General features: G+C 43.7%; 1 protein-coding gene across 1 annotated transcript; it reads right to left on the bottom strand.

Moving 5' to 3' along the window:
- Window positions 1-14,157: 14,157 nt before the first annotated feature.
- On the bottom strand, window positions 14,158-15,192 carry LOC135505632 (trace amine-associated receptor 13c-like). The gene has a single exon (XM_064924685.1). The coding sequence runs from the start codon at window positions 15,190-15,192 to the stop codon at window positions 14,158-14,160; it is 1,035 nt and encodes a 344-aa protein (XP_064780757.1).
- Window positions 15,193-21,540: the final 6,348 nt, after the last annotated feature.

Genomic DNA, 21,540 nt, shown 5'->3' with positions numbered 1-21,540 from the left:
TCGATTACAGGCTCAAAATGGCCAGAAACAAAGAACTTTCTTCTGAAACTTGTCAGTCTATTCTTGTTCTGAGAAATGAAGGCTATTCCATGTGAGAAATTGCCAGGAAATTGAAGATCTCGTATATGCTGTGTACTACTCCCTTCACAAAACAGTGCAAACTCTAACCAGAATAGAAAGAGGAGTGGGAGGCCCCAGTGCACAACTGACCAAGAGGACAAGTACATTAGAGTGTCTAGTTTGAGAAACAGATGTCACATTTCCTCAACTGGCAGCTTCATTCAATAGTAACCGCAAAACACCAGCCTCAAAATCAAAAAGGAAAAGGTGACTCCGGGATGCTGGCCTTCAAGAAGAAAGTGCTTTGTTTTTGGCCATTTTTAAGGCTGTGTAAGGGAGGCAAAGTCAGGTGCAGGAGAGCAGAGTAGAGTAAACAGTCACACTTTTATTTCGTTCAACAGTAGGCACAAAAAATGACATAAGTACCCAAAAACACGGAACATAAACTTTAAAAGTATCGCACGTGAACATTCACCATTAACAATGAACACAAAGACGCACAAAGACATGATAGGGAACAGAGGACTAAATACATGTAGATTGATTGGGGAATGAAGGAGTGTATGGAACAAGACAAAATAAGACAAAACAAATGGACATATGAAAAATGGAGTAGTGATGGCTAGAAAGCCGGTGACGTCGATCGCCGAACGCCGCCCAAACAAGGAGAGAAGCCGACTTCGGGCAGAAGTCATGACAGCCATTTTCAGTTTGTACTGGAACCCACAAGTGCTGATGCTCCAGATACTCAACCACTCTAAAGAAGGCCAGTTTTACTGCTTCTTTAATCAGGACAACAGTTTTCAGCTGTGTTAACGTAATTGCAAAAGGGTTTTCTAATGATCAGTTAGCCTTTTAAAATGATAAACTTGGATGAGCTAACACAGCGTGCCATTGGAACACAGGAGTGATGGTTGCTGATAATGTGCCTATGTACGCCTATGTAGATATTCCATTAAAAACATCCATTTCCAGGTACAATAGTCATTTACAAAATTAAGAATGTCTACACTGTATTTCTGATCTATTTTATTTTATTTTAATGGACATTTTTTTTATTTATTCTAAGTTACCCCAAACCTTTGAACCCCATTATTATGAAGTGTCATGACTTTAGCCTGGGGAGTTGGTTTATGACAGTCATAAATACCTCTTCCACCCTTTTCCCTCTCTCTACCCTACTAAGGTTACATTTGCAAAACCCTTGGTTAACATAGAGATTCTGGGAACGTCAGAATGTGGGGGGATATGAACTATATTCTGGTAATCCGAACAATTGAACATATGCAGTGGAATGTAATGAATATGATGTCAGTTCGGTTGTCATCTGAGACATTCTCATCAATGATAAGATGACATAAATTCTACAGTGGAAAGTCTAGATATCGGAGTTATCGGATTCACATGTAATTGTTGTTAAATTTAAATGTTTAAATATGAAAGTATTTGTGATGGGATGAAATGTGATTTTAGCTTCTAAAATGTGAGATGTGGGTTTTCATAAGTTAGGGCTGCTCACTCAGTGGCCCACCTCTGTGAAGGGACAAGGGCTATACAACTTTTCAAACACACCCTTTTCTCCCTTCCTATATAAATCCTTGACGACAATAGAACTTTCTGTTCCGATGAGGTAGGATGACGATCCTATGTCAGAATGGTTCAGAAAATAACTACAGGACAAAGCCAACATCAGCAGGAGCTTTGGTTGCGAATGGTGTGAACAGAAGTGATACCTCCTTGCTGTTGAGTTAGCAACTGCAGCTGCAAACGCAGGAAAGGAAGGAACAGCCAGAGTATCCCGTTTATCACACAACGACGTTACTACAACGTATCCAATTGACAACCAGAGACATTCTTCAAAGGACAGAGGACTCGGTTTGGCAACACGGCCTTCCATCTACCACCAACCTACAGAAGCGCAGCTCAGAGTAAATATTTAATGCATTTTCTCTTTCCCAAATGGGTGGTAATTTAGAATGCATAAGATACTGTATTTACGATAGCACAGCTTCGCCTTTGTTCCTGTCTTCCCACTCTTTCACTCAACCCAGCCCCTTTTCCTTTGTGTAACAAGCCATCATATCTGCTCCGCCCGCTAGGGACGTTTTCCTATGACGTCATTTGTAATCAAGTTATGATTTAATTATGTATATGTGAATTCTGTTTGATTAGTTAGTATTTAGTAAATAAATAATTAAACCCAATTTTGTATTTCTGATTCAAATTGTTAGCCAGGGTTCTTGCAGATAACCAAGAATTTACAACTTTCAGATTATGAGACTGAAGTAAAATGAAGATTAATGTTGACTGCTATTGATGTAAATTATTATTAGGTCTTTAAGAGTTTATTCGGAAGATAACAGCTCTATAAATATTATTTCATGGTGCCCGACTCTAGTTAATTACATTTTACATGATTAGCTCAATCAGGTGATATTAATTACGGAGAAATTATTTTATAGAATATCACTTAATCCGGCATAGCCAAAGACACGAAAGTAGGTAGGGGTAAAGTGACTATGCGTAGATAATAAACAGCGAGTGTCACGTATCAATGTAAATAGTCCGGGTGGCCATTTGATTAATTGTTCAGAAGTGTTATGGTTGGGGATAGAAGCTGTTAAGGATCCTTTTGGTCCTAGACTTGGCTCGGTAGCAGAGGGAAAAGTCTATGCCATGGGTTACTGGAGTCTTTGACAATTTTTTGGGCCTTCCTCTGACACCGCAAAGTATATAGGTCCTGGATGGCAGGAAGCTTGGCCCCAGTGATGTACTGGGCCGTACGCACTACCCTCTGTAGTGACTTATGGTCAGATGCCAAGCAGTTACCATACCGGGCGGTGATGCAACTTGTCAAGATGCTCTCTATGGTGCAGCTGTAGAACTTTTTGAGGATCTGGGGACCCATGCCAAATCTTTTCAGTCTCCTGAGGGGGAAAAGGTTTCGTCGTGCCCTATTCACAACTGTCTTGGTGTTTTTGGACCATGATAGTTAGTTGATGATGTGCACACCAAGGAACTTAAACCTCTCGACCTGCTCCACTACAGCCCCGTTGATGTTAATAGGGGCCTGTTTGGCCCGCCTTTTTTCTGTAGTCCATGATCAGCTCCTTTGTCTTGCTCACAGTGAGGGAAAGGTTGCTGTCCTGGCACCACACTGCCAGTTCTCTGACCTCCTCCTTATTGGCTGTCTCATCGTTGTCAGTGATCAGGCCTACCACTGTTGTGTTGTCAGCTAACTTAATGATGGTGTTGGAGTCGTGTTTGGCCATGCTGTTGTGGGTGAACAGGGAGTACAGGAGGGGACTAAGCACATACCTATCAGGGGCCTAGTGTTGAGGATCAGCGTCGCAGATGTGTTGTTCCCTACCCTTACCACCTGAGGCCTGTCAGGAAGTCCAGGATCCAGTTGCAGAGGGAGGTGTTTCGTCCCAGAGTCCTTAGCTTAGTGATGAGCTTCATGGGCACTATGGTGTTGAACGCTGATCTGTAGTCAAGGAACTGCATTCTCACATAGGTGTTCCTTTTGTCCAGGTGGGAAACGGCAGTGTGGAGTACGATTGAAATTGTGGATCAGTTGGTGTGACATGGGAATTGGAGTGTGTCTAGGATTTCTGGGATGATGGTGTTGATGTGAGCCATGTGCCTTTCAAAGCATTTCAGGCTACTGACGTGAGTGCTACATGGTGGTAATCATTTAGGCAGGTTACCTTCACTTTCTTGAGTACAGGGAATATGTTGGTCTGCTTGAAACATGTTGATATTACAGACTCGGTCAGGGAGAGGTTGAAAATGTCAATGAACAGACTTGCCAGTTGGTCTGTGCAAGCGTTGAGTACATGTCTTGGTAATCCGTCTGGCCTCGCTGCTTTGTGAATGTTGACCTGTTTAAAGGTCTTGCTCACATTGTCTACGGAGAGTATGATCACACATTCATCAGGAACAGCTGGTGCTCTCATGCATGCTTCAGTGTTGCCTCGAAGCGAGCATAAAGAGCATTTAGCTCGTCTGGTAGACTTGCGTCCCAGGGCAGGTTGCAGCTGTTTTTCCCGTTGTAGTCCATAATAGTTTGCAAGCCCTGCCACATCAGACGAGCGTCAGAGCCGTTGTAGTAGGATTGAGCCATTGTAGTAGGTTTCAATCTTGGTCTAGTATTGACGCTTTGCCTATTTGATGGTTCGTCTGAGGGCATAAGGAGGTTTCTTATAAGCGTCCGGATTAGTGTCCCGCTCCTTGATAGCGTCAGCTCTAGCCTTTAGCTCGGTGTGGATGTTGCCTGTAATTCATGGCTTCTGGTTTGGATATGTACGTAAGGTTGCTGTGGGGATGACATCGTCGATGCACTTATTGATGAAGCCGATGACTGAGGTGGTATACTCCTCATTGCCAGTCGATGAATCATGTTCCTGTCAGTGCTAGCAAAACAGTCCTGTAGCGTAGCATTCACGTCATTTGACCACTTCCATACTGAGTGAGTCACTGGTACTTTGTTTTTGCTTGTAAACAGGAATTAGCAGGATAGAATTATGGTCAGATTTGCCAAATGGAGGGCAAGGGAGAGCTTTGTATGCGTCTCTGTGTGTGGAGAAAAGGTGGTCTAGCGGTGGTCCACTCCTTTCCCATGTAAAGGCACTCACTTTTGATATAATTAAATCCAAACTGTCACAGAATATGTATGAACTAATGTACAATGAATTGACATAGTTTGTCATAATGTGAAGAGTATTTTGGTTATTTTAAGTTTTCCTTGCTAACTTGTTAGTTACAGTATGCTAGCTCCCGTCCTGTTAGTCATGTACACTGTGTTAGCTATGTTGTTTTCAAGCTAGCTAGCAAACCTAGACGGTTTCACATTTTTGTTGAATTTCTAGGAGTGTGAGAGAAGCCATAAGTCAACTCACACTTCTGTGTGTGTTATTGTCTGTCCCAGGTATGTGACTGCATCTGTTGTCTATGGATAATTTGTATTTGTTCTATGTAATTGTTATTGTACATTTGTATTTGATATGGAATATCATGTGCATTATGAAAGAAAAAAAATACAAATACTATAAGATCAAAACAAAATGTATATAACAGACTGTTTTATGCGGATGGGATTGAAATCCTACGTCAACTACACTGCTGTGTGTGTTATTGTCTGCCCAGAAATTTAAAAAGATTGCATGAACTCCAGTACCATCAAATCCATGCCTGCTGATTGGTTGCCATGGAAAGGAGTTAGAACAGGATGGTTACACAATGTATTGACTTCTATGCATCAATATCCAGTCTGTGGAGGTGGCAGAGAGGAGGGAGAGAGAGAGAGACAGTGAGAGGCAAAGAGGGGGAAAGAAGAAGGGAGAGAGAGGGAATGGAGGAAGGAGGAGGGAGAGAGAGGGGCTAAGGGTGAAGGAAGGAAGGAAGGAAGGAATGAAGGAAGGAAGGGGAGAGAGAAAGGAGAGAGAGAAAGAGAGAGTCGGATAGGGAAAGAGGAAAGAGAGGAAATAATGAATAGGAGAGAGAGGGAGAGAGGGGTTGAAAGAAGAAGGGAGAGAGAGAGAGAGAAATGAGAGAGAGAGGGAGAGAGATGAGGGATAGAGAGAGAGAGAGGAGAGGGATAAAGTGAGAGAGAGGGAGGGCGAGAGAGAAACGAGAGATGGAGAGGTAGAGAGAGGGAGAGAGGAGGGATAAAGAGAGAGGGAGAAAGAGAGAGAGAGAGAGAAGAGGGGGAGAGGGTGGAGGGGTGAAAGAAGGGGGAGGGAGAGAGAAGAGGAGGGGGCTTAAAGAAGCAGTATAGAGAGACACAGAGAGAGACAGAGAGAGGGACAGGCGAGGAGGGAGGGAGGGAGATAAGAGAGAGGGAGAGTGGGGTTAAGGTACAGCTATATAGAGAAAAACAAACAAACCAATGCAATTGACCTATGCATAAATTACTTGAGGCATATCTATCTAGTGTGTGACCTTCATGACCTGTGCTTTGAGGTACCCATGGCAACCACTTTATGGTATGGCCAGCAGATGTGTCTTCTACCATAGTAATGATTCTGGTAAACAGGAGGACAAACCACAGGGCCCTGCTAGCACCTTTAATGACTTTCCCTTTAATGATGATGCCATTCCCACAAGTGTCTCGCATCTCAGAAGGTGTTGATAAACAATGAGGATGATGTCATGTTTGGCAGTTTGTACTCATTTTGATTAGACTCTGATCATGCAACTGTTTTTGAAAACAACTGAGGGATAGGGCTGTAAAAATGTAACCACTCTTCCATTTATAGAACGAGCTATGAATGCAAGAATTGACCATCAATGAGATTAAAATTATAGTTTGAAATTAAATTGAGTCCCCTAACCCCTTATCCCCAAACCCTAGCTTCATGTCCAGCCTAACTCTGGCATAACCCTAACACCAACTCTAGAATGGTTTTACAGTACATTGTCCCTACAGCGGTAATGGTAACAACAACTCTAACCATAACCCTAGAATTGTCAGACCCTGATCTGTTTAACCTGTCTTGTGCTTGTGTCCTCTAGGTGTCGCCCATTTTCCACATTATCCTCTGTGCATTTATACCTGTGTTTTCTGTTTGTCTGTTGCCAGTTCGTCTTGTCTCGTTCAAACCTACCAGCATTTTTCCTGTGCTCCTGTTTCTCGTTACTTCCTGTTTTGTAGTCCTCATGGTTTTTGACCATTCTGCCTGCCATGACCCTGAGCCTGCTGCCGTTCTGTACTTTTCAGACTGTGCCCTGGATTACTGACCTCTGCCTGCCCTTGACCTGTCATTTGCCTGCCCCTTGTTTTGTAAATAAACTTCTGTTATTTTGAACTGTCTGCATCTGGGTCTTATCCTGAGGTCTGATAAGAATGGTATACAATGTCCCTACATTCTGTTGGTAAATTGTAATGAGGCAGATGAAATGAAATCAAGTGAAGTATTAAGTACAATCTGCAACAAAAGTATCACTGAAAACATCACACATTATCTCCTAAATGCTAAAATGTTTTTACCATGTAAGTTAGACATTTGTATTTATTATGGATCCCCATTAGCTACTCTTGCTGGAGTTCAGCAAAACTAAGGCAGTTATACATTTTGTAAAACATTAAAATACATTCACAACAGATTTCACAACATATTAAGTGTGTGCCCTCAGGCCCCTACTCTACTACCACATATCTACAACACAAAATCCATGTGGAAGTGTGTGTTTAGTGCATATGTAATTGTGTGTTTGTATGCATGTGTAACTGGTGTGAAATGGTTAGCTAGTTAGTGGGGTGCACTCTAATAGTGTTTCAATCGGTGACGTCAATTGCTCTGAGAACTTAAAGTAGTTGTTTCCCTTGCTCTGCAAGGGCTGTGGCTTTTGTGGAGTGATAGGTAACGATGCTTCGTGGGAGGCAGTTGATGATGTGTGCAGATGGTCCCTGGTTTGAGCCCAGGTAGGGGCAAGGAGAGGGAAGGAAGCAATACTGTTACACATGTGTCTGTGCCTATGTTTGTGTTGCTTCACAGTCCCCGTGTTCCATAAGGTGTACTTTTATCCGTTTTTTAAATCAAATTTTAGTGCTTGCATGAGTTACTTGATGTGGAACAGAGTTCCATGTAGTCATGGCTCTGCGTAATACTGTGTGCATCCAATAGTCTGTTCTGGACTTGGGGACTGTGAAGAGTTCTCTGGTGGTATGTCTTGTGGGGTATGCATAAGTGTCCGCTCATCTCGGCTCATTCAACATGTCAATACCTCTCAAAATACAAATAGTGATGAAGTCAATCTCTCCTCCACTTTGAGCCAGGAGAGATTGACATGCATATTATTAATTAGCTCTCTGTGTACATCCAAGGGCCAGCCGTGCTACCCTGTTCCGAGACAATTGAAATTTTCTTAAGTCCCTCTTTGTGACACCTGACCACACAACTGAACTGTGGTCCAGGTGCGACAAACTAGGACCCGTAGTACCTGTCTTGTTTATAGTGCTGTTGAGAAGGCAGAGTAGCGCTTTATTATGGACAGACTTCTCCCCATCCTAGCTACAGTTGTACAGTATCAATATGTTTTGACCAAGACAGTTTACAATCCAGGGTTACTCCAAGCAGTTTAGTCTCCTCAACTTGCTCATATACCAAATGATTCATTACTGTAACGGTTTTCTTCCGCTGAAGGAGAGGAGGACCAAAATGCAGCGTTGTTAGTGTTCATCTTTAATATAGATGATAAACTAGAACACTACAAAATACAAAAGTGAAAACCGAAACAGTCCTATCTGGTGCAATGACACAAAGACACATGACAATCACCCACAAAATACCCAAAGAACATGGCTGCCTAAATATGGTTCCCAATCAGAGACAATGACAGACAGCTGCCTCTAATTGAGAACCAATCTAGGCAACAATAGACATACAGAACTACCTAGAAAGGAAACAGCCCCATAAAAATACAAAACCCCTAGACCAGACAAAACACATAAATCCCCCATGTTACATCCTGACCTAACCAAAATAATAAAGAAAACAAAGATAACTAAGGCCAGGGCGTGACAATTACAACATTTTGTTAAGGTTTAGGGTTTAGCGAATGATTTGTCCCTATTACAATGCTTTTAGTTTTTCAAATATTTAGGACTAACTTATTCATTGCCACCCATTCTGAAACTAACTGCAGCTCTTTGTTATCTGTTGCAGTCATTTCAGTTGCTGTGGTAGCTGACATGTATAGTGTTGAGTTATCCGCATGCATAGACACACTGGCTTTACTCAAAGCCAGTATCATGTCATTGGTAAGGATTTTAAAAAGTAAGGGGTCCTGATTCTGTTGGAGAGGATTTTGTTGGAGAGGCTTCCATTAAAGAACACTCTCTGTTCTGTTAGACAGGTAACTCTTCATCCACAATATAGCAGTATAGCAGGGGGTGTAAAGCCATAACACATATGTTTTTCCAGCAACAGACTATGTCAAAAGCTGCACTGAAGCCTAACAAAACAGCGCCCACAATCTCTCAGCCAATCATCAGTAATTTGTGTAAGTGCTGTGCTTGTTGAATGTCCTTCCATATAAGCGTGCTGAAAGTATGTTGTCAATTAGTTTACTGTAAAATAGCATGGTATCTGGTCAAACATAATTTTTTCGAAAAATGTACTAAGGGTTGGTAACAGGCTGATTGGTCAGCTATTTGAGCCATTCTTAGGTAGGGTATAACTTCTGCTTCCCTCCAGGCCTGAGGGCACAGACTTCCAATAAATCTTAAATTGAAGATAAGGCAAATAGGAGTGTCAATATTGTCCAATAATATCCTCAGTAATTTTCCATACATCAGACCCCGTTGGCTTGTCAATCAAAAAATTAACCTCATCCACACTTACTTTACGGATTTCAAAATTACAAGGCTTGTCTTTCATAACTTGGTCAGATATACTTGGATGTGTGGTCTCAGCGTTTGTTGCTGGTGTAACAGTATAACTTTAGTCCGTCCCCTCGCCCCTACCCAGGCTCGAACCAGGGACCCTCTGCACACAGGCAACAGTCATCCACTAAACATCGTTACCCATCGCTCCACAAAAGCTGTGGCCCTTGCAGAGCAAGGGGAACCCCTACTTCAAGGTCTCAGAGCAAGTGACGTCACCGATTGAAACGCTATTAGCGCGCACCACCGCTAACTAGCTAGCCATTTCACATCGGTTACACTGGCATGTCATGCCTAAGTTTGCTAATCTTGTCAATTAAAAAAACATTAAAGTAGTTGGCAATATCAGCGGGTTTTGTGATGAATGAGCCATCTGATTCAATGAATGGTGGAGCGGAGTTTGCCTATTTGCCCACAATTTCATTTCAGGTGCTCTAAAGCTTTAAAAAAATATATAATTCTTTGTCATTTATCTTTGTTTCATAGTGTAGTTTATTTTATTTTGTATTCAGTTTAGTCACATGATTTCTGAATTTATCATTTATTTTGCCTCATCCCTCTTTACCATACAATTTTAAAATTCCTCATCAATCCATGGGGATTTAACAGTTTGTACAGTCATTTTCTTAATGGGTGCATGGATAAGCAATTTCCTAACTTTGTCAAGTGCAGTGTCTGGTTGCTCCTCATTACACACCATGGACCAACGAATGTCAACAACATATAGGAATCACTACAAAACGTATTGTATGACCTACACTACATTAGGCCCAGCCTTTTGAACTTTAGTTTTCTTATATATGGCTACTATATTGTGATCACTACATCCGATGGATTTGGATACTGCTTTCAAACAAAATTCTGCAGCACTAGTAAACATGTGATCAATACAGTGGGTAGGCAAGGGGATGAATGAACCAATTGGATGCTAGGGATGATTAGTCATGAATCACAAACTGGAATATTATTTATTTATTGACTACACAAAGCATAGTCAAACACATTAAAAAAGATTACAGAGGGAGACAGATTAACCAAAATGACAATCATGAATAATACAGTACATACTGTAAATCCATTTACAGCAAGAACATGCACAGTTATCCATCTTGAAAATCTTCATATTATTTTAGGCAGATTATATTTATTGAAGAAAAATCTCTGCTCATATTATATAGTCCACTGAAGAAGGTTAAGGATTGGAAAACAAACAGGAATATCAGACATCTGAGGTATAAAACGTGATCAAACGTACTGCTGGATCTCAGATACAGATGTAGAGACATGAACCAAAAACAGAAAAGCATTCATATGTGACTCATTTGTAAAAGAGAAAGTATAATTATCACATTATATCCTACATTATTGGTGTAAGGGATTTCCTCCTCTTCTTCCGAAGAGGAGAGGCGAAAAGGATCGGAGGACCAATATGCGGCGTGGTAAATGTCCATGGTTATTTTAATAAGAAATAGTACACATGAACAACTGAATACAAAAACAATAACCGAAACCCAAAACAGTACCGTGTGGTGAAAAACACAGACACGGAAACAAACACCCACAAACGCACAGTGAAACCCAGGCTACCTAAGTATGATTCTCAATCAGAGACAACTAATGACACCTGCCTCTGATTGAGAACCATACCAGGCCGAAACATAGAAATCCCCAAATCATAGAAAAACAAACATAGACTGCCCACCCACCCCAACTCACACCCTGACCATACTAAACAATGACAAAACATAGGAAATAAAGGTCAGAACGTGACAATTGGACAATTTCACAGACCCAGATTAAATAAATCCAGGTGTATGTTCAATTATGGTTTATAAACCTTAAACAAAAAATGGGATTTCATGAAAATCCCACATTGCCCCTTTAACCTTGGATTACAGAATATGGTATGTGATAAAAAAAAAGAAAGTAAATTAAGAATATTAACCAAAATCCAGGAATAGTTTAGGTCAAATTATCTTTACAGTATTCATTAAATCCAGTATAATCCTGGGATAGGGCTGGACTTAATCTGTGTTCATAAAGCCGCCCCTATATCATCTCCTAATTTAATTTAACACAGCATTACTATTTTGTTTAACACAGATGACTATTTAGTTTAACACAGATGACTATTTAGTTTAACACATATGACTGTTTAGTTTACCACATATGACTATTTAGTTTACCACAGATTACTATTTAGTTTAACACAACATGACCATTTAGTTTACCACATATTACTATTTAGTTTACCACAGATTACTATTTAGTTTAACACATATGACTATTTAGTTTAACACATATGACTATTTAGTTTACCACAGATTACTATTTAGTTTACCACATATGACTATTTAGTTTACCACATATTACTATTTAGTTTAACACATATGACTATTTAGTTTACCACATATTACTATTTAGTTTACCACAGATTACTATTTAGTTTACCACATATTACTATTTAGTTTACCACATATGACTATTTAGTTTACCACAGATTACTATTTAGTTTACCACATATTACTATTTAGTTTAACGCAACATGACTATTTAATTTAACAAAGCATGACTATTTATTTTTTACACAACATGACATTTAAATGCAACAGTGTATAAGGCTCAATGTCATATACAACTGTGAATGTACTGTATAATCAGAACTTCAATGACCTAACAGCCTTGGGCTTTGAGCCAAATATCAGCTGCCCTCTGTCTGAAAACAGACTGACGAATACCCAGGAACACAAAGTTAACAAACACACACAGAGAGATGACTGTGGTGAAAATAGTATTATTATAACCAAAGTCAGTACTAGCTGAAAGTTTTAGTCAAATGCCAGATGGACTGGTCCATTGGAAAATGATTAGCTAGTGTGGGGGCCTGGAGGAAAAGAAGGGGCCAGTGTATTAGAAATGCCTGGGCCAACTTTTGATAACAGTCCGCCAGTGGCTGCTGCTCCCAGTTATGTACAGTGCACTTGGAAAGTATTCAGACCCCTTGACTTTTTCCACATTTTGTTATGCTAAAGCCTTATTCCAAAATGGATAACATCATTTTTTCCTGTCATCAATCTACACACAATACCCCACAATGACAAAGCAAAAAGAGTTTTTGAGAATGTTCTGCCCCAAAAAACTAAAAACAACTGAAATATCACATTTACATTGTTAAATCACATTTGACAGCGATTACAGCCTTGAGTCTTCTTGAGTATAATGCCACAAACGTGGCACACCTGTATTTGGGGAGTTTCTCCCATTCTTCTCTGTAGGTCCTCTCAAGCTCTGTCAGGTTGGATGGGGAGCGTTGATGCACAGCTATTTTCAAGTTTCTCCAGAGACGTTCAATCGGGTTCAAGTCCAGGCTCAGGCCTCTCTCATCTTTTTAAGTGGGAGAACCTGCACAATTGGTGGCTGACTAAATACTTTTTTGCCTAACTGTATGTATGTATGTATGTATGTATGTATGTATGTATGTATGTATGTATGTATGTATGTATGTATGTATGTATGTATGTATGTATGTATGTACTAGATATGGGAGTGGAGAGGCTACAGTAACTCATTAGTGAATATTGCTGGATTTGCTGTGGATAGGTCTACTGCAGTCTTCCCCATGTTCAAATAAAACGTTATTAAATTGCTTTTGAATCCTATAACCCTGTGGCTGATGGTTTAAAAAAGGACGAACAGCAAGGAAAATATTTGTCACACTTATTTGTCTGTACCGGTTATGGACATATTTATTTTAACAATTGTAATATTGAACAACAGGTTTGAAATATATTTCCAGAAATGATCATTCTAAACCCCTTCCTGAACCAGCTGTAAAATAATGCGTACACCATGGGATTCATAGTTCAATTCAAATATCCAATCCATATTAATGTTACAGACAAAACTGGTGGGGTAAAGTAACTAATTAAGGGATCAATGCAGTTGGAGACTGTTGGAGATAAAAGGGTGTCCAGAATGATAGAAATACCCTCATAATGATACCAAGTGTTTTGGTGGCCTTTCTCTGTGATTTGCCTACAGAGTTCTGATTGGTTGTACCATGAATTGAATGTGCCTTTCTCTGTGCTATAAGGAAAATCTTTAGGTAGATGCTAATCATCGCTACTCCTGGAGACACAGTACTCAATACTTGTGAAACTAAAGAACCTCACAGGCAACATATTTATAGGAAAAATTCCAATTCCCCAAATAATGCACTCTGCTTCCTGATCTGCGTGTCATGCTTTTCAGTCACATGATCCACTCTATGCTCTGCTTTACAGAAAGCTCAAATTTCAAATGGGCTCAAACCCTGTTGTTTAGTTCAACATCAGCCATTAGACCAAAAACTGTTTAGCTCAACACCAGCCATTATATTCAAAGATGATTGAGTTAAAAGAAAATCCAAAGATACATTTTGTGTTCTTTATGAAAATGTATTGTACGGTAGACTATGCTACATTGAAAATACAATAAAATGTAAATAAAAGAGATAGAAAGGATTTATAAGTAAAACACAGTTACACAAAAAGACCTGGCAAGTATTGACAGCAGTAGAATGTGCAGATGAGGTTTTGTCAAATGCTTCTCTTCATTTGCCTCCTTGAACACATTATCCAATGTGGCCACGTCATTGTTTAGGTTTTAAAAGGTAAGTGCATACTGTTCACACACAGTTTTGCAATATATTAATGTAGCTTTACAATAGATCATGTAGTAGCAAATACATTTATATAAGAAGAATGTCTATTGAATATTTTCAATGTCACAATGAGATTAAGACATTTTCGAAACCATGGATAAAACAGTGCATAGATGATTGGATTTGCAGTAGAATTAAAGTAACCCAGCCAGATAAACACTTCAAAGAGAATAGGTGGTGTGCTAAAGTTTGTGTATGGATCAACTATGGAATTAACAAAGAAAGGCAGCCAGCAAAAGATGAAAACACCCACCACAATGCCTAAAGTTTTAGCTGCTTTCCGCTCTGACCGTTGAGACACCACACCTCTACCTCCCTCATTGGAATTATTTTGACTGTCTTCAATCTTTTTTATATGTGTTTTTGCCACCAAAAATATTTTGGTATACAAACCCACCATTACAGAGCATGGAAAGAAAAAGGCTATCAATGTGTCTAGGGCACCCCACAGTGCATTAAGGAAAAGATTACAACTTCCCAGGCAGTATATGGATGCAATGAATTCATCCAGTCCTCTTACATTTGCTTTGGAATATAGTAGGCAATAGGAGTACAATGCAGCAACGGCCCAACTGGCAAAAACCATGAGCCATGCTATTGGTATAGTAATCTTGGTGGAATAACGAAGTGGACTGCACACAGCCTCATATCGATCTATGGCTATGAATACCAGGTGGAAAATTGAAACAGATGTGAGGAACATATCAAAACTAGAATGCAGCAAACAAAAAGCATCTCCAAAGTACCAGCAGCCCTCCACAGCCCTCATTGTACTAAAAGGCATCACAGTTACTCCAAGCAGCAGGTCTGCAACTGCCAAAGACATTATAAGCATGTTAGTTGGCGTGTGGAGCTGTTTTATGTGAGCAATGGAGATAATGACCACACTGTTCCCTAGAATAGTGACCAGCATACCTGAAACAAAAAAAATGTATAAAGCAATTTGAACCCCTTCACTGAAGATTTCTCTGGTGCAGGAGGCATTTGATTCTGGGTAACAGAACATCTTAGGATCCAGATGTTGATGAGATGAGATATCCATTGCCAAAATCAAAAAGACATTCAAGTTAGAGCTGATCACTTGCTACTGTAGTCACAGGTGCAGGCGTGTGAGTGGTGCTGAATTCAGCACAGTCTTCTTAGAAGAATGACAGTGTTTATATACCCTATTGGACATATTTTGGGCACACCCCTTTCCCAGCTACCAGCCAGTTATAATAGGTTACATGATTTACATCTGTTTATATTATATGTGTATGTTCAAGTAATGTACACCAACAGTATGATAGTGTACCTCGATAATGATGTCATGAGCTCTAAGTTCAGTTGTGCCACACTACACAGACATACTGTTCCAGCAATAGGCACGAGGGGGAGACAAAGAACACTATTCAACAAGGTGACAAGCACAGGCATGACAAACAGATTTATTTCAGGCAAGTAGCTTTATTTGAAACAGCTTCAAAGCAGCTTCTGCTACATTTTCACTCAAGCTTTATAACTTTGAGTTGCATAACTGTCACATGTTACATCCCATCATAATTCATATATTTATTTGAACACACATCATACAATGTCAACTGAAACTTTACTCAGAATACAATCTAAATCTACAAGAACCTCTGTGAAAGATGTGACCACTGATGATGATTCTCAAAGCCCTCCTGAACCAAGGCCCTTCTCCCCCAATTGCTCAGCACTAGGAAGAGTCTTGGTGGTTCCAAACTTCCTCCCTTTAAGAATGATGGAAGCCACTGTGTTCTTGGGGACCTTAAATGCTAAAGTAATGTTTTGGTACCCTTCCCCAGGTTTGTGCCTCTACACAATCCTGTCTCAGAGCTCTACGGACAATTCCTTCGACCTCATGGCTTGGATTTTGCTCTGGCATCCACTGTCAACTGTGGGACCTTGTATAGACAGGTGTGTGCCTTTCCAAATCATGTCCAATCAATTAAATTTACCACAGGTGGACTCCGATCAAGCCGTAGAAACATCTCAATGATGATCAATGGAAACAGGATGCACCTGAGCTCAATTTCGAAGCTCATAGCAAAGGGTCTGAAAAGTTATGTAAATAAGCAATTTCTGTTTTTTATTTTGTATAAATTAGCAAACAGTTCTGAAACTTGTTTTTGCTTTTTCATTATGGAGTATTGTGTGAGATGATGAGGATTTAAAAAAAATCTATTGTAGAATAAGACTGTAATGTAACAACATTTGGAAAAAGTGTGGGGGGGATCTGAATACTTTCTGAATCAACTATGTATTTATGTACAGTGGGGCAAAAAAGGATTTATTCAGCCACCAATTGTGCAAGTTCTCCCACTTAAAAAGATGAGAGAGGCCTGTAATTTTCATCATAGGTACACTACAACTATGACAGACAAAATGAGAAGAAAAAAAATCCAGAAAATCACATTGGAGGATTTTTAATGAATTTATTTGCAGATCATGGTGGAAAATAAGTTTTTGGTCAATAACAAAAGTTTATCTAAATACTTTGTTATATACCCTTTGTTGGCAATGACAGAGGTCAAACGTTTTCTGTAAGTCTTCACAAGGTTTTCACACACAGTTTGTAACAATCCGGGTGTCGTGGGTGTGGAGTCAAATGCAGGAGACAGAGAGTACAATGCTGTGCTCTTTTAATGCACTAAACGCATCACATGGGTGCTAACAATGATCACGGCCCCAAAACACAGGGAATGTCAAAATGACGATTCAAAAATGCACGACTAGGAACTAACACGTTCCTCTGATACAGAGCAGAAGGTTACAAAGAATAATCCCGCACAACAACCAGGCGGGCCGGCTGTCTAATAAAGACAAACTAATCATACACACAGGTGCTACCAATAAACATACAAGGAGGGGGAGAAAAGACAATCAGTGGCAGCTAATAGGCCGGTGACGACGACCACCGAGCGCCACCCGACCGGGAAGGGAAACCAACCTCAGTCGGACTCGTGGCAGTACCCCTTCCCCGACACGCGGCTCCCGCAGCGCGCCGACACCGGCCTCGAGGTCGCCCCGGAGGACGAGGTGCAGGGCGATCCGGATGGAGGCGATGGAAATCCCTCAACATGGATGGATCCAAGATGTCCCCCACCGGTACCCAGCACCTCTCCTCCAGACCGTACCCCTCCCAGTCCACAAGGTACTGCAGGCCCCTCACCCGGCGTCTTGAGTCCAGAATGGCCCGGATCGTATACGCCGGGGACCCCTCGATGTCCAGAGAGGGGGGGGCTCCGGCACCTTACTGTCCTGCAGGGGACCAGCTACCACCGGCCTGAGGAGAGACACATGAAACGAGGGGTTAATGCGATAATAGGAAGGGAGTTGTAATCGATAACACACCTCGTTTATTCTCCTCAGGACTTTACAGGGCCCTACACACTGCGGACCCAGCTTTCGGCAGGGCAAGCGGAGAGGTAGGTTTCGGGTCGAGAGCCAGACCCTGTCCCCCGGTACAAACACGGGGGCCTCACTGCCGTGGCGGTCAGCACTCCTCTTCTGCCATCCACTCGCTTGTCATAGAGATTCCTGGACGGCCCTCCGGGTCTCCTTGGAGCGCTGTACCCATTCCTCCACCGCAGGAGCCTCGGTCTGGCTCGGATGCTATGGTGCCAGGACTGGCTGGTACCCCAACACACACTGAAAAGGGGACACGTTCGTAGAGGAGTGGCGTAGTGAGTTCTGGGCCATTTCAGCCCAGGGAATGTATCGTGCCCACTCCCCTGGCCGATCCTGGCAATACGAACGCAGAAATCTACCCACCTCCTGGTTCAGTCTCTCCACCTGCCCATTACTCTCAGGGTGATAACTGGAGGTCAGGCTGACAGAGACCCCCAAACGCTCCATGAAAGCCCTCCATACCCGAGACGTGAATTGGGGGCCCCGATCAGAAACGATGTCCTCCGGCACCCCGTAGTGCCGAAAGATATGGGTGAATAATGCCTCCGCAGTCTGTAGGGCTGTAGGGATACCGGGCAACGGGAAGAGACGGCAGGACTTAGAGAACCGATCCACAATCACTAGAACCGTGGTGTTCCCCTGAGACGGCGGAAGATCGGTCAGGAAATCTACTGATAGATGTGACCATGGCCGCTGTGGAATGGGGAGGGGTTGTAATTTCCCTCTAGGAAGGTGCCTAGGAGCCTTACTCTAGGCGCACACCGAACAGGAGGAGACATAACCCTTAATGTCCTTAGCCAAAGTAGGCCACCAATACCTCCCCTGAAGGCTCCCCACTGTCCTCGTCACCCCAGGGTGACCCGAGGAGGGTAGGATGTGAGCCCACCGAATCAGCTTGTCCCGGACACCAAGCGGCACGTACCTTCGCCCCGCCGGACACTAAGGCGGCGTAGGTTCGGTACGTAACGCCCGCTCGATGTCCGAGTCCACCTCCCATACCACTGGTGCTACCAGCTTCGAGGTGGGAAGGATGGGAGTAGGTTCGGTGGACCCATCCTCCGTGTCGTAAAGGCGGGACAGTGCGTCAGCCTTCACGTTCTGGGAGCCCGGTCTATAAGACAAAGTAAACCGGAACCGGGTGAAGAACATGGCCCACCTTGCCTGACGTGGGTGAAGTCTCCTAGCTGCCCAAATATACTCCAGATTCTGGTGGTCAGTCCAGATGAGAAAGGGGTGCTTAGCCCCCTCAAGCCAGTGTCTCCACACCTTCAGAGCTCTAACCACCGCTAGCAACTCTCGGTCCCCCACATCATAGTTACGCTCCGCTGGGCTGAGCTTCGCTGAGAAGAAAGCGCAGGGGCGGAGTTTTGGTGGCGTACCCGAGCGCTGTGATAGCACGGCCCCCACCCCAGCCTCGGACGCGTCCACCTCCACTATGAATGCTAGAGAGGGGTCCGGATGTGCCAACACGGGTGCATCAGTGAACAATGCCTTCAACTTGTTGAATGCTCCGTCCGCCTCTGCTGACCACTGCAACCGCACCGGGCCCCCCTTCAGCAGTGAGGTAATGGGAGCCGCTACCTGGCCAAAACCCCTGATAAACCTCCGGTAGTAGTTGGCAAAACCCAAAAACCGCTGCACCTCCTTTACCATGGTCGGAGTCGGCCAATTACGCACGGCCCTAATGCGGTCGCCCTCCATCACCACCCCCGAGGTGGAAAAGCGATAACCCAGAAAAGAGACGGCTCGTTTAGAGAACACGCATTTCTCAGCCTTCACATATAGGTCATGCTCCAGCAGTCTCCCAAGCACCTTGCGTACCAAAGACACATGCGCGGGGTAAGTGGCCGAGTAGATCAGAATGTCATCAATATAAACAACCACTCCCTGCCCGCACAGGTCCCTGAGAATCTTGTCTACAAAGGATTGAAAAACGGCTGGAGCATTCTTTAACCCATACGGCATGACGAGGTACTCATAGTGACCTGATGTGGTACTAAATGCGGTTTTCCACTCATCTCCCTTCCGAATACGCACCAAGCTATATGCGCTCCTGAGATCCAGTTTTGTGAAGAACTGCGCTCCGTGGGATGATTCCACCGCCGTAGCGATGAGAGGTAGAGGGTAACTATACCCCCACTGAGATGGCGTTTAGACCTCTATAATCAATACACGGACGCAAACCTCCCTCCTTTTTCCTCACAAAAAAGAAACTCGAGGAGACGGGTGAGATGGAGGGCCGAATGTACCCCTGTCCCAGCGACTCCATGACATATGTCTCCATCGCCAACGTCTCCTCCTGGGACAACGGGTACACGTGACTCTTGGGAAGCGCAGCGTTTACCTGGAGATCTATCGTACAATCCCTTCCCGGCCGATAAGGTGGTAATTTAGTCGCTTTCACTTTCACTGAAAGCGATTGCCAAATCGGCATACTCAGGGGGAATGCACACGGTGGAAACCTGGTCTGGACTCCCCACCGACGTGGCACTGATGGAAACTCCCAAACACCTTCCAGAACACTCCTCTGACCACCCCTGGAGAACCCCCTGTCTCCACAAAATTTTAGGATTGTGCCAGGCCAGCCAGGGAATCCCCAGCACCACTGGAAACGCAGGCGAATCAATAATAAAAGACTGATGCGCTCCCTATGATTCCCCTGCGTCACCATGTCCAGTGGGACCGTGGTCTCCCTGACCACCCCTGACCCTAATGGCCGGCTATCTAGGGAGTGCACGGGAAAGGGAGAATCTATCTGCACAAGCGGAACCCCTAACTTAAGGGCGAGTCCGCGATCCATAAAGTTCCCAGCTGCGCCTGAATCGACTAGCGCCCTATGCTGGGAAGAGGGAAAAATGCTGGGAAGTGAAGGACTAGCGCCCTATGCTGGGAAGTGAAGGAAAAAAGTTAAGACAAACAGGTGGCCAACAAAGGGTTCTGGGTGAGTTTGATGCTGACTCACCTGGGGTGATCGAGAAGCGTTCCGCCTGCCATCTCTACTCCCAGACGGACCCCCCAGCACCGATCAGACGTGTGTCCTCTCCGACCACAGTTGGTGCAGGGAAGGCCTCCTCCTCCGGTACCCCTCGGCACAGCCCCTCCCAACTCCATCGGAATGGGAGTGGAGGGGCTGGGTGGTGGAACACACAGGACCCTCTCCGAACGCCCGCGGGCAGCCAGCAGATTGTCCAGACGAATAGACATGTCTATCAGCTCATCCAGTGACAGAGCGGTGTCCCGACACGCTAACTCCCTGCGGACGTCCTCCCGGAGACTACACCTGTAGTGGTCAATAAGGACCCTGTCGTTCCACCCAGATCCTGCTGCCAAGGTCCGGAACTCCAGCGCGTAATCCTGGGCGCGCCTCCTCTCCTGCCTGAGATGGAAAAGTCGTTCTCCCACCGCTCGGCCGTCTGGAGCGTGATGAAACACGGCACGGAAGCGGCGGGAAAACTCTGGGCAGTGCTCCCATGCTGAGTCTGGGCCATTCCAGACTGCATTTGCCCACTCCAGAGCACGACCCGTGAGGCAGGAGATGAGGACACTGACCCTCTCTGCTCCTGAGGGAGTGGGTCTGATGGTGGCCAGGTATAGCTCCAGCTGAAGTAAAAACCCCTGGCAACCCGCCGCCGCTCCATCATAAGCACTTGGTAGCGTCAGACGGAGGGTGCTGGAGTCGGGAGATGGGGAGTCCGGAGCCGGGGGTGCCGAAGGTGGAGAGAGGAGACCACTCCTCTCCCATCGGTCCATTCTCTCCATTACTTGATCCATCGCAGATCTGATCCGATGGAGGACGGTGGTGTGGTGAAGAACCCGTTCCTCCATCGATGGGAGAGGGTTGGCTGCTGCTCCTGCTGAATCCATTCAATTTAGGTTCCCGGATTCTGTAACAATCCGGGTGTCGTGGGTGTGGAGTCAAAGGCAGGAGACAGAGAGTACAATGTTGTGCTCTTTTAATGCACTAAACGCATCACAG

This window comes from Oncorhynchus masou, chromosome 19, assembly GCF_036934945.1.
Source record: "Oncorhynchus masou masou isolate Uvic2021 chromosome 19, UVic_Omas_1.1, whole genome shotgun sequence".
Lineage (NCBI taxonomy): Eukaryota > Metazoa > Chordata > Actinopteri > Salmoniformes > Salmonidae > Oncorhynchus > Oncorhynchus masou.
The sequence above is the reverse complement of the archived record's forward strand: the minus strand, read 5'-3'. Positions and strand labels throughout refer to the sequence as shown.